The sequence below is a fragment of the Plecotus auritus genome (genome assembly GCF_963455305.1).
Source record: "Plecotus auritus genome assembly, chromosome: 5".
Taxonomy (NCBI): domain Eukaryota; kingdom Metazoa; phylum Chordata; class Mammalia; order Chiroptera; family Vespertilionidae; genus Plecotus; species Plecotus auritus.
In genome coordinates, this window is record NC_137776.1 from 21,706,520 (window position 1) to 21,720,505 (window position 13,986).

Below are 13,986 nucleotides of genomic sequence, written 5' to 3' on the forward strand. Positions count from 1 at the left end.
TGCCTGATTCTAGAGCTCATGCTTTAAACAGCTACTTTCTACTTTTTAAAAAAATTTAATAAATCTTTATTGTTCAGATTATTACAATTGTTTCTCCTTTTTTTCCCCATAGCTCCCCTCCACCTGGTTCCCACCCCACACTTTGCCCTTACCTCCCCCAACACTATCCTCATCCATAGGTGTACGATTTTTGTCCAGTCTTTTCCTGCACCCCCCATATCCCTTTCCCCCTGAGAATTATCAGTCCACTCCCTTTCTATGCCCCTGATTCTATTATATTCACCAGTTTATTTTGTTCCTCAGATTTTTAATTCACTTGATTTTTAGGTTTACTTGTTGATAGATATGTATTTGTTGTTCATAATTTTTCTCTTTACTTTTTTCTTCTTCCTCTTCTTAAAGAATACCTTTCAGCATTTCATATAATTCTGGTTTGGTGGTGATGAACTCCTTTAGCTTTTTCTTATCTGTGAAGCTCTTTATCTGACCTTCCATTCTGAATAATAGCTTTGATGGGTAGAGTAGTCTTGGAGCACCCATACGAAATCAGCTGACAATCGTATGGGTGCTCCCTTGTAGGTAATTAACTGTTTTTCTCTTGCTGCTTTTAATATTCTCTCTTTGTCTTTTGCTCTTGGCATTTTAATTATGATGTGTCTTGGTGTGGTCCTCTTTGAATTCCTTTTGTTTGGGGTTCTGTGCGCTTCCTGGACTTGTAAGTCTATTTCTTTCACCAGGTCGGGGAAGTTTTCTGTCATTATTTCTTCCAATAGGTTTTCAGTATCTTGCTCTCTCTCTTCTTCTGGCACCCCCATAATTCTGATGTTGGTACGCTTGAAGTTGTCCCAGAGTCTTCTTACACTATCTTCAACTTTTTGGATTCTTTTTTTTTTTTTTTTTTGCTTTTCCGGTTGAGTGTTTTTTGCTTCTTTGTATTTCAAATCTTTGACTTGATTCTTGCATTCCTCTAGTCTGCTGTTGGGTTTCTGTATAATATTTTTTATTTCAGTCAGTGTATGTTTAATTTCTAGTTGGTCCTTTTTCATATTTTCGAGGGTCTCGTTATATTTATCGGCCTTTTCTAGGATATTCTTGAAAAGCCTTATAACCGTGGTTTTGAATTCTATATCCAGTCGTTTGTTTTCCTCCATTTCTTTCGTTTGTGATCTGTTTCTTCGTCTCCCCATTTTTCACTGCTTCCCTGAGTTGGTAGGGTAGGTTTGTGTGCTAGGTTTCCTATATGGCCCAGTGGGTCGGCCTCCCCAGTTAACCTGAGGTGGACACTCTTGGTGCACCCCTTTGTGGACTGTGTGTACAGCCTTGTTGTAGTTAAGTCTTGATTCTTGTTGGTATCACTGGGAGGAATTGACCTCCAGGCCAGTTGGCTGTGAGGATCAGCTGTGTCTACACTAGGAGAAGTTCAGTGCTGGAGACAGCCTTATAGGATTAGCCTTGCCAGATTGCAAAGGCCTCTGTGCTCAGCTTGGAAGGGGCAGAGTCTCAGGGCGGAGCAGACAGTCTTGGCTTCCCGTCAGCCCTGCCCTTGCTCGCGAGTCTCCAGACCTCTGCCTTCTGCGGTTCCCGAGTTTCCGCCTTACAGTCCAGATTTCTCCCGTAAGAGCGTGGGTCCCCAGGGGCTCGCCCGGAACTGCGGTTCAGTGCAGTCAGAAGCCTCCGACTCCCCTCCACCAGGGACAGCCTGTGGTAACCTCTGCAGTCAGTCCTTGTGCACACTCGCGCCTCTAGACCCCTGCTGCCGCAGCTCCCCTAAGTCTCCGAGTTTCTGAGTCTCTGTGTGCCTTTCTCTCCACCAGACAGTCCAAACTCCCCCTGTATGAGCCTGGGTCCACAGGGTTTCGCCTGGAACTGAGGTTCAGTGCAGTCGGAACTGGGGTTCAGTGTAGTCGGGGGCTTCCTTCCCCCTCTCGCCAGAGAAAGCCAGCCAGGCACTCTGCCGCCCTTCCTCTCTGCGTGCGCGTGTCTCCGTACCTCAGCTCTTTGCCGCTCCTTCTCCGTGAGCTTTCCTCTTTCCTTCTAGTTGTAGAATTTCCACTCAGCCAGCTTTCCTGTGGTTCTGGATGGTGTCCGTTCTGTCTTTTAGTTGTAGTTTTGAAATTGTTGTGCGAGGCAGCAGTTTAGGTGCTTACCTATGCCGCCATCTTGGTTTTTCCAACAGCTACTTTCTAAAATCTTTCTTGCCTGACCTTTACAGAGCTCCGGAGACTGGATCAAAGAAGGATGGCCTGGAAGTTTTAGTTGCAAATACAACAAACCAGCCCTCCTGACAGTGAAACTTGAGGCAGATAGGTATGGGTGTCTGTAAGGGGCAAGACTGTTTTCTTCCCTAAAGACTTTTCCGTGCAAAAGGGGCCTGTTGCTAGTAGAGTGGAGATGGACAGATGACCTGGGGTTGGCTGCTGATTCAAGAGTGGGCTTTGAGATGAGGCAGCCCCAAAGAGCAGGAGAGGAAGGAGACAGAGATTCCTTACTCACTTCCTGAATTGGTCGCTGGCTTTAGAGCTCTGCTGTCTAAATGAATTTTTAAAGGAGGACAACAACCTTAAAATTCACACACTCCACATTTACAGAGAAACTTCAAGCTCACAAAATGCTGTTTCACATATTCTCATTGATGCTTACAACAAGGCTGGGTTACTATTCCCACTTTAAAGATAAGCACACTTAACTCAGAGAAGTTGAGTAACTTGCTCAAAGTCACCCAGCTAACCTGCAGCAGTGCCAGGACCAGAACCCTACATGGAAATCCTTCATCTTGACATCACTTCCACTGGACAATGGAGCTGGTGGAGATGTTGCTGGAAGCTTCATTGTTTTCTCAGAAGCTGATGATCCTACTCCCAGCTCTAGGCTTGCCCTGATTGGACTACAGAAAGTCCAGTTTTCTTCTCCGTTAGTTGGTTCAAGAAAGACCATGTGACACAATTCAAGCAAAGAGAACTGTAGTATGGGGGTAGGGGGTGGCAGGGCGTTTAGAGAGATCCATCCTAAAGTTGATCAAAGGAAGGTGAGTGCAGAGGAGAAAGCTGGTTGGCAAGAGGATCTACCTTATGATAAAAGTTTGAGTAAGGATGATAGTGTTGGAAATGGAAAGGAAGAGACACTCCAGGAGATATTGAGAAAAATGACGTATTGATCTGATGACTGCTTATGTGTTGGAGGATGAGGAATCCAAAATGCCTTTGAAGTTTCAAGCTTTGGTGACAAGAAGATGGAAACCAGGCGAGTGCCTGAGGAAGGTGATAGGGAGGGAGCAGGATATAGTGAATTTGGTGTTAGACTTGGAGATTGGAGATGGTGGGATATGCACGTGAAGATGTAGAATTGGGACATTAGTGTTGAGTGAAAACTAGAGGTGTCAATTAGAAAGCTGAGGGGATGACTGGAGTGGAGGAGATCTCCAAGAAAGAAATGTGGAGAAAGAAGAGGAGACTGCTGAGGCTTGGAGCTGAAAAAACAACCCACATTATATGGTCCCAAGAAAGGGCGTGCAACAAAAGAAATGGAGGAAATATCAAATATCAAAGGAGAACCCAGGAAACGGAGAGAACCAGGGAATTAAGGGTTTCAAGAAAGAGGGGTCAATATTGCTAAATCCTACTACTGCAGAGAAATCTAGGTTGGTGAAAGCAAACATCTTGGGTATTTTAGAAGAGATCAGGAAGACAATGGACAACCCAGTGTCTTTATAAGTTGCTCGTGGGAAAGTAAATTGGCATAATCCTTCAGAAGGCCAATCGGGCAATATGTTTCAAAGGCCTTAGAAATGTGTAAAATTGCTAATCCAGAAATTCTCCTTCAAGGAATACATTAACCCCAAAGACAATAATTAAAGTTTATTGAGTACTTCCTCAACCAATGACAGGATAGCACTGTTAAGCACTTTATATTTAATAATTTATTTTATCCTCAGGACAACTCTATAAGTACATTTAGATTGTTTCATGTAAAAGAATACTTTTTACAAGTAAATTTTCATTTTGCAAATAAATAAAATAAGGCCTAGAGACGTTATATCACTTGAGCAAGATCTAATGACTAAAGCATCTGACATTGGGATTGAAATTTAGTGAGAACAGCTGCAAGGCCATTGTTCTTAACTATCAGGACATCTTGGTTCTTGAAATGATTAGAAATGAACACAAGGCTGCGCTCGGAGGGTGTTCGTTTTAGCGTTATAATAACAGGAAACAATCTAAATGCTTAACAGCTGGAGGTTGGATAAATAAAGCCTGACTTCTAAATGAGAGCATGCTATATAGATGTTCAAAATCACGTTGTAAAAGAATACGCAATGACATGAGAAAATGTCAGTGATACATTTTTAAATGAGAATAGCTGTTTTAAAAACAGTATGATTCAAAATATGAAAAAAGAAAGATATTTGTTATTGTTCACATGTGTGTGCACTGGCAGACAGATCTGGCTTCTGTACCGGATTGCTTATGCCACCACCAGTACCACTTTCCATCCCCACCCTGCTTGGCATTCTCACATCCCAATCAATTTGGGGTGATTATCCATATGCATCTGGGTTGAATGAAGTGCGCCATGTTTTAACAATGATAAGCAGGATGAGTGGCCGAGTTCCATTCCCAAAATGTCATTGTTTCCACTCAGGTCATTCTGAGAACACTTTCTCCATGAAACAAGATCCTTAGGGAGTGTTGACTAACGGAAATATTTGGGTGAAGATTATGGGATACTTTAGATTCATGGTGGCATTTAAGAATAGGCTTGGATGGGTCTCTCCAATGGAGGGGATTCTGGAAAGTACCTAAAAAGAGGGTGTCTTGCCCTTTGGATCATGGAAAGTAGGCCATCAGTTTTATGTTGCAAACAGCTGAGCCCCAAGATGAGTCAGAAGCCCCACTAATCCTCTTGGCTTTCTGTCCTATGCTTCACCCCAGCTCTATATCCATGTTCAGGCAAAGCCCCGAGCTGACTGCTTAGAAAAGTATTTAATTGAGATTCCTCCTGCAGTGCTTATTTCTGTGCCAATAAGGCCTTTGCTTGCCATGGGCAGCTAAATATATTGGATGTTTCCTCTCCAATGCCAACCTAGTTTTTTAAATATTCCCAAGCACATCTTCCTAGCTTTCCCCTTAGGGAGAATTTACAACATCCGCCCTCTGTAACCCAGAAGAAAAAAAAAGTGGAGGAATCAGGGGGTTGTGCTTGTGCAGATGCAGTTGTCTGATAGCACCTTGCTCTGGTTTCATTTACTCGCATAGTCCTCTCGGAGAGGGCCTGGGTGAAAGGTCTTTCCAACATCTCAAGGTCTTTAGTGTCTCATATAGGCTTTACTCTGTGTGATATCAATAAGGCAAGTCAGAGAATGGGCTCCTCATTTTATAGACGAGGAAACTGAGGCCCAGTGTAGTTGTCTGTTCCACAAAAGGACACTGAGACTCACTTCTGAGAGAACAGTTGGTATCTCACATCCTTTCAGACTCTAGAGTTCTTTCTGTTCTCTAACTTTTATTTATTTTTTATGTTTTAAATATATTTTTATTGATTTCAGAGAGGAAGGAAGAGGGAGAGAGAGAAATAGAAACATTAATGATGAGAGAGAATCATTGATTGGCTGCCTCCTGCACGCTCCATACTGGGGATTGATCAAGCCCACAACCCAGGCATGTGCCCTGACCGGGAATCGAACCGTGACCTCCTGGTTCATAGGTCAACACAACCACTGAACCACACCGGCCAGGCTCTGCTCTCTAACTTTTATCCATTTCAATTATGTAAATCATTGCCTCTCCATTTATGTTTTTTCCTTCTGGATGTCTAGAAAAATCTGAAGTTGGATTTCCTATTCTTCTTGCCACTGCATAGCAGACAATAGAAGTATTAGGGCATTTTGAAAGAATGATCTGCAGGAGTTGTGGCAGACTTCCATCTCTGTTCAGGAAATACTGCCTTGGTCATCTTGGCAGGAAGCTGAGGTGGACATGGGAATTTTAGGGTGAGCAGATTTCAATTCGGGGGAGTCTATAGTTCCCCAAGTCTTATTAACATAGGTGCTGAATACCAGATGTTCCATTGGTTCTGCGTGTGGATGCTCTCAACCTTTCCTAGCAGCCTTTCTCCACTGGTCTGGAACCTTTTGGGGCATTCCAAGCCCCCGCATCTCTCCCCCCGCCCAGGGCTGGCCTGCAGTCAAGCATCTTCACATTCTGCTGCTTCCATCTGTAACTCCTTTCCTCGATTCCTGCCACTGGCTGCTGCTGGGCCTGCTGGCTACTCTGACGCCCAGAATCCCACACAACTCTGCCAGCCGACGCCCTAGTAAACTGCAGCAGATAAAGGTGGGCTTCCTGGAGGCAGAATACACAGGCAAGAGAATCCATCCCAGGCACCTCTGCCCGCTCATCAAAGGACACCTTAAAGAAAAAGACCTCACCAGCCGGGAGGAGAGATTTGTCAGAGGCATAATTGAGGACAGGTATTTTCAATAGCTCAAAAAGAACATTCCTAGTGACCTTAGAATTCTAAGATTCTCTATGGCCCTGACTGTCCCTAAGACATGAGACTTTGCCTGATATGGAAAAGTCTCTTATTTTTCTTCTGTAAAAAGGTGAGGGAGTCGAACACAATGTTTGGGGCACTGGGAGCTGACCATTTCAGGGACCCTACTAGGACTTAGGGAGCACAGGTACTCAGCATGCCTCTGGCTTCCTCTGCACAGCTTGCAGAGCTGCCTTTCTCCAGGCAGCCCTAGTCAGGAATGCAGTGGCAATCTTAGGAAATATGAATAAAGTGAGAAGAGGGGTCAAGTTAAATAGAAGTGGAACCCAGCCCTGCCCTCCAGAGATGTGCCCTCCCTGGAGACATCTACACAGAGGCTCTTGACCAGCCAGACTTGTCCAAAATTGACCAAATTGCCTTCTTCAGACATTCCCCCCTTTAACTGCTCAGTCTCACTGTGCACAATAAACTTCCCTTGCCATCCTGGCTCAAACCAGGAGTCATCCCTGAGTTCTCCTCCCTGTGATCCCCCACACCCAAGCCATTGGTGAACCTCCTCATTCCTGTCTCTGATGACTCTCCACTCACTCCTCCTACATGCCCATTAGCATTTCATTCCATGAAACTCTAATATCAGAACCTACAGTTAACCCCATTTCTGATGAAATCATGCCCACCTGCCTCTCCCTGACTTCCCATTGTCTCCCCACCATGTCCCTGCAACCCCTAGCCCCCCATCACATCATTCTGTGGGGCTGCTTTCCACAGCTTCTCTCACCAGCCTCTTCTTGTCATCTCTCCCACAAACATGGCAGGTTGGCGCCTCCCTCCACACCTGGGCCTGAAGTACCAGCCTAGGCTCTGCTTCCAGCTACCAATCCTTCAAAGCCCATGTCCTCTGGGAAGCATCCCCAGTCAGACCATCCCCCTTATGTCCTTACTATTTGTGGGTTGATTTTTTACAACCTGGCACTGATTTGGCAGTTTATTACATATTACTAAGTGTTGTCTTTCCCACAAAGTGATAATCTTCTTGATGGTGGGGTAATATCTAATTGAATCATCTCTCTACTGCACCCAAGGCAATGATGTGGAAATAGGAAAATTAAGTTTTATCAAGGGACTTTAAGACATTATCTGGAATCCTTTCAACCCTAAGAGCTGGGTATTTTTTTCTCTGTTTTGTAGATGAGGAAACTGAAGCTCAGAGAAGTATTTTTACATGCACAGCTGGTCAGTGGCTGTGTCAGGATTCAAAACCAAGTCTGCTTGATAACGAAGCATCTTTCACTACTCCATGTCTCTATCCAAGGTGGGGTGTAGGGCTCTCAGAAATGCATTGAATTAGAAAACAATTTGGCACATGAAGCTGATGTGTGTTGGAATCATTGCTAGCACTGGATTCATGTGTGTTTCTTTTAATCCCACCCTAAAAGCTTGAATCTCAGATTGGTCTACTCCAGCACTTCTTTTTTCTTTTCTTTTTTTTTCGAAGAAGCTAAGAACAAGTTTTATTATTGGTGTCCATTTTAAATGTCCTATTTATTTTCCTGGAAGCATGGTTCTCCTAAAATTTTTGCTTGGTAAGAAGTGGCCCAGCATGTTTGATGTCGCCTCTGAACTGAAGAGCCAGGGAAGAGGCTGTGAAACTGCTGTATGTTCCTCTCAAGGCTGGTGGGACAGCAGGACGTGCTTCCGCCCTCATGTGATTAGACTGCAGTCAAAGGAACAGGGCAATGAAGCAAATTCTTGAGATGGAACTCAAATATAGATCCACTAGAGGCCCGATGCATGAAATTCATGCAAGGGGCTCGGCCCTCGCAGCCCAGCTGCCTTGTGGCCCTGCGGCCCCACCCACTGATCATTCTGGAAGATCATTCAGAAAGGTCCTTCTGCGAGGTCGTTCTGCCGTCTGGTCTAATTAGCATATTAACTCTTCATTATATAGGATACTAGAGGCCTGGTGCACGAAAATTCATGCACTGGGGAGGGGGGGCCCTCAGCCTGGCCTGTGCCCTCTCACAATCCCTCGGGGAATGTCCACCTGCCAGCTTAGGCCCGTTCCCTGGGAGACTGGGCCTAAGCTGGCAGTCAGACATCCCTCTGGCAGCCTGGGAACTGCCGTCGGACATCCTTAGTGCTGCCGAGAAGGTGGGAGAGGCTCCTGCCACCACCGCTGCGCTCACAGCTGTCAGCCTGGCTTGTGGCTGAGTGGAGCTCCCCCTTGTGGGAGCGCACTGACCACCAGGGGCAGCTCCTATGTTGAGTGCCTGCCCTCTGGTGGTCAGTGTGTGTCATAGTGACCGGTTATTCCCGGTCGTTCAGCCATTAGGGTCAATTTGCAGATTACCCTTTTATTATATAGGATACCTCAGACAGCTTCCCAGATGTCAGGAATTCCCTCCTGAGTCCCAAAGAAAACTATTCATTTGCACTGGATTATGAATAAAAGGGAGAGGTGAGGAGAGCCCCAGAGCGTGAGTGCTCAAACACAAATTAGGAGGAAAATAAAAAGAAAACAAGGAATTGAGGAAAATGAAAAGGAAGCTTGTAGAATGTTTTCTCTATTAAGGGGGATAGAAAATACATCTTAAATCTTCAGAATTGGAAGGGAAGCAATTTTGTCTTAAGCAACGACCCTCTCCAAATCCTTTTTCATATTCCAACAGCATGAATGCAAGGCCTGGTGGTTTAAGATTTATGCTGAGTTAAAGAAATTAGCTTTAACCTGTCCTTACTGCCCACCATTCTGGAACTTTCTAATTAAATGGGTCAAGGCCTGGGCTCTTTGTGCTACTCTGGCCTGGACTTTGGTCCTTCCACAGCAGGGGGAAGAGGAGGATTAGTTGACTAACTTCGTCTCAGTCACCCAGTGGTTTCTTGACCTTGATTCTCAAGGACCTTCACTCTAAAAAACAAAGGTTTCTGGGGCTAATATTACATAGAATTAGCACAGAGCTCTCTGCACTTCTCAAAACACCATCAGGCTTGCTGCTTCTCTGGCTCTGCCTCTGGGTAGCTCTTTATTTGCCCCCTCAGTCTTCCTTTGGTTCCAAGAAAGAGGGGATGCAAAGGCCCGATAACCTGGAGGAGGTGACATTGTAGCAGCCCCATTTCTCTCTGTTCTGGCCTCTGGGTATCTCACAGCCACACAGACCACAGCCCTTCTGGAGCCTTGGGAAGAAGGCCTGTCTCTGCTGTTTGCACTTGTCAAGGTTGAAGGTGGAGGGCAGGCATTTGCCATAGTTTTGTCCAGACAACAGGTCCATGTGCCCCAGTTCTCTAAGAGAAAAAGCCTGTCTCCCAGAAGGCGATGCGCCATAGTGGAAACAAAATGGGTTGTGAAATCATATCTTACTGGGTTCAAGTCCCAATATAACTGCTAAATATTGTGTAATCGGTAGCCTTTCTGAGCCTACGTGTGTAAACCTAGGGTTGTTTTGAGAAGCGAATAAGATAGGTGCCTGATACAAATGCCAGGCACATCATTCTCCTTTGGTTCTACCTCAGTGTAGAGAGAGCAGGAGCCCTTGGTTATTTCTCCAGGTTCATTCGCTACTTCTGTCCTTTTACTGAAACACCAAGACCCTCCCCATTTAGGGCACTGACGCTGATGCCTCCTTGGCTTGGGTCTTGCTGTCACTGGGCCTCCTCGTGGCTCCTTTACTCCATTCAGGTCTCTGCTCAGACATCACCTCCTCAGAGAGATTTTCCAGACCAGGCTGGCTAAAGCAGCCCCCAAGCACTCTCCATGCCTTGTCCACTTTACTGGTCTTAGTAGCATAGCTCTCACCACCCCTGGCATTCTGTTGTCTCCTCCAGGAGGTCATCAGCTTCCCAGGGCAGGGATTTTGTTTGCCTGTTTTTTCACTTTACTGCCAGTGTCTGTGACAGTTCCAGGCACACACTGTGCAGTTGTCCCTCAGTATCCACAGGGGATTGGGTCCAGGATCCCCCACAGATACTAAAATCTGCAGATGCTCAAGTCCTTTATATAAAACAGTATAGTATTTGCATATAATCTATGTACATCCTCCCGTTTACTTTATATCATGTCTAGCTTACTTATAATATCTAATACAATGTAAATACAATGTAAATGGCTGCTGTACTGTATTGTTTGTGTAGTAATGACAAGAAAAATAGTCTGAACATATTCAGTCCAGACACAACCATCATAGGCCTAACTACAATGGTACATGTTACAAGAACACATCTCCCCCTCCCCCTGAATATTTTCAATCCATGGTTGATTGAATCCACAGATGCAGAACCCATGGATATGGAAGGTGAGCTGTAGTATATATTCAATAAATATGTATTTTTTAAATGATCTTAAGCCAGAAATATTGGGAGAGTAGATCCTGTTGCTGGGCGAGGGACACAGGGTCCCTGCTGCTTGAGGGGCGTGTCTGGGCAAGTCAGCCCAAGCAGAGTTTATCCTTCTCTGGCCCTTCACCTGGGTGCCTGGGGCAGGTTACAACTTGTACAGTCAGTGGGGTGCCCTGGGGGATGAGCTATATGGGTGTAGGGGAACTCTAACACTTTTGGCTCTTGTGCCCAGACACCTGGATTCAGATGCCAATCCTCCTGCCACTGTGCGGCCACAAGACTCAAGTGAGCCTGCACCTTCCCCTGCCCGGAGCCGTGCTTGTTATCCTGGCCATGGGGCACATGGGTGTGTGTGTGTGAGGAGAGGACACGAGTGACTTCCCTGTAACCATGTCACAGCTTCCCACGTCGTCCTTTTCACCTAATGGGAGCATGGTAGTGTGGCGTGTCTGCCTGGCCATGCGACGTCACAGGAAGCACAGTTCCCACCTTCACCAAAGCGGCACTGGGGACTAGGGGAAGGTCCACTTTTTGTGGGGGTGGGTGGGATGCTGAGCTCAGGAACAGGACCGGATTACCTTCGCTCTGCAGGTCTCTCTCAGCTGCTGGCTGCTTTAGGGGACCGGTTGTAGATGCCCTATCGGGGGTTCTGTGGAGGAGCTGGGCTGGAACTATTTTCTCATCAAAGACGAGCTTGAGTTTGAGTGTTTGAGTACCTCACTGACCAGTGGGCTGGAGGGGGCACTGGCGTGGAGTCAGGAGAACTGGGGTTTAGTCTCAGCTTTTTCAGGCCAGCCTCTTTCTGCTCTAAGCCTCAGGGTCCCTGAGTCTGAGGGGCTGGATTTCCAGTGGTGGGGACCTTCTCAGGGGCTCATGGGCATTTCAGTCCCCTGAGAAGACCAGGCCCACGGGGCGGCACTGATTCAACAAGCAGGACTAGCTCCCTCCTCCCCTTTGTCATTCCTCAGTCCCTTCATCATTTCCATGGAAAGTGGCCTGATGCTCCCGGGAGGGACATCTGTGTGGTCCCTGCCATCTTCTGGTTTCGAGCGCTGGCTCCAAGGAGTCACAGCGCATACCCTTTGCTCACACACACCTGGGGCTCTCAGGGTAGGAGGTTGCCCAGAGCCCTCGGGGACAGAGTGGTGGAGGGGGAGCCCAGAGACTAGACTGTCCACACTGTGGGGGCTGGGGGTGGCCAAAGACAGACACGGCCTTTCCTTTCCCAGGCCAGACAGGCTGCTGCTCATGGAGAGGGGTGATGCTCACCCACAGACGTCTCCTCCCACCCGCCTGGAGAGTGCCATACACTGTAACCAGGTTGGCTTGGAGGAGCCCCCAAGAATTGATCTTGTCTGTGCCCCTCTGTGGAAGTTTTAAAACATGGCCCCCACATTCTTTGACCCTCCTCCCCTTGAGAGGTGGGATCTGTCTCCCCTCCCTGAGTGCCTGCCTTGTGACTATGTAACAAATGAAGCCAGTAGACAAGGTTTGGTGAGTATCTGAGCTCAGGCCTCACTAATTGGCACTTCCACTTTTTGTCTCCTAGGATGCTTGCTGCCAGAACCAGCCGTGCCTCCAAGGAAGCCTGTGGGGAGGGGAAGTCCCTGGGGAGGGAGAGCTCATGTGGACGGGAATGGATGTTCTGAGCCCACGGCCCTGGCTGAATGCCCAGTGCCAACGTGCCTGCCCTGTGAGTGAGCCATCCTGGAGACTTCAGTCCAGCCCCCCCACCTGACAGCGTGTGGAGCAGAGACCCCATGTGGAGCTGCCCTGCCAAGCCCTGCCCAAATTGCAGATGCTTGTTACTGTTCTAAGTGACAAAATCCTGGGGCTGATTGTGATCGGGCAGTAAAAAACTGGCATGCCTATTGCTGGGACCAAGGCCCTCAAGTCCTCAGACAGTTGCTTGTATTTTTCTGAGAACAGCAGCCACTCAACCACCCTGAGACTTTTCTTCCTCTGTCAGACTCTTAGCTCATCTCTCTGAGTGAAGATGATGCTTAGTAGGAATTTTATTCCTAGAAGCCAGTCCTCCTCCCTACTCATTTCACATCTCCTGCACAACCCCTTCCCTCCCTCCTTCTTTGTTTCTCTCCCTCCAGCAGGCACCTTCTTCTCCCCTCAGGCTCCTGCAACTCCCCCAAGGGACTTGACACATGGCTTGGTGAAGTCTTGGGGTGTGCGCTGTGTGCGTGCATATGTGTGTGCCATGTGAGTGTGTGTGCAGGTGTGTGCAGAGGACAGTGTTGCAAACATTGGAGGTGGGCAGCAGGTAGTAGAGCAGCTGAGGATCGTGACTGCTGATGTTTTTGGTGGGTCCATTGGAAACCAACTGTTTTTCTTTTAAGAGATTTTAAAATTAAAACCAGCCCTTTCTGGTTATACCATCCTGCATTTTTCAAATTTTCTACAGTGGATTACTTTTGTAATGAAGAAAATAAAACTCACTTCCAATTCCAACACGCAGAACTGACCAGAATTCACATTTTATTGGATGTTTGAGATCCTGCCATAAGCATGGCTCTGTTTTGGCTTTTCACTGTGCTATACATTTTAAGAGTCTCTCTTTCTCAATGTTTTCCCAAACCTAATTTTTAATGGCTTAATAGTGTTCTAGAATAAATAAAAAATTTACTTAATTTGTTTATCATAATTTATTTGACACATCATATATATATCACAACCCAAATGTCAAATAAATATGTACACATATCACATATCCTTGCACATAAATCTTTACATCTTCAAACATTTTAATCTTGGAATGTTTTCACTTCGATTCCTGGAAGTGAAAGTGCCAGGTAAAACACTGGACATTTGGGAAGCTCCTGACAGGAGTACAAAGCGGCAGAAACCACCCCTTCTGAGACGTCTGCTTGGCCTCAGGAACCATCTCCTGACTGTCTGGGCACCACTCACTCTTTCATCTCAGCAGGGATCGGAGATGAGGGCATAAGGGAACAAAAGATATGGCAGAAAGAATGTGGCTACTTACTCTGTGCATATTTGAATGGCTAGGGAGATGCTTGTTTTCTTGCCCAACTTAATATGATGAAGGAGAGAGGGAACTAACAATGGGTAGAAAACTTCCATCCATCACCTCATTTAATCCGTACAAGGACCCTGAGTTCTTATTGTTCCTGTTTTGAGAGGAGGAAACTG

At 46.4% G+C, this 13,986-nt stretch overlaps 1 protein-coding gene across 2 annotated transcripts in view; it reads left to right on the plus strand.

Moving 5' to 3' along the window:
- Positions 1 to 13,461, plus strand: part of RPL37A (ribosomal protein L37a) — a 48,483-nt gene extending 35,022 nt beyond the window's left edge. For both annotated transcript variants that reach the window (XM_080670926.1, XM_080670924.1), the window contains one exon: positions 12,371 to 13,461. Coding sequence is in view for 1 of the 2 variants with exons in the window: in XM_080670924.1 (XP_080527050.1) it covers positions 12,371 to 12,470 (100 nt within the window). In the remaining variant the exon portion in view is untranslated. The remainder of the gene's footprint in view (positions 1 to 12,370) is intronic.
- Positions 13,462 to 13,986: the final 525 nt, after the last annotated feature.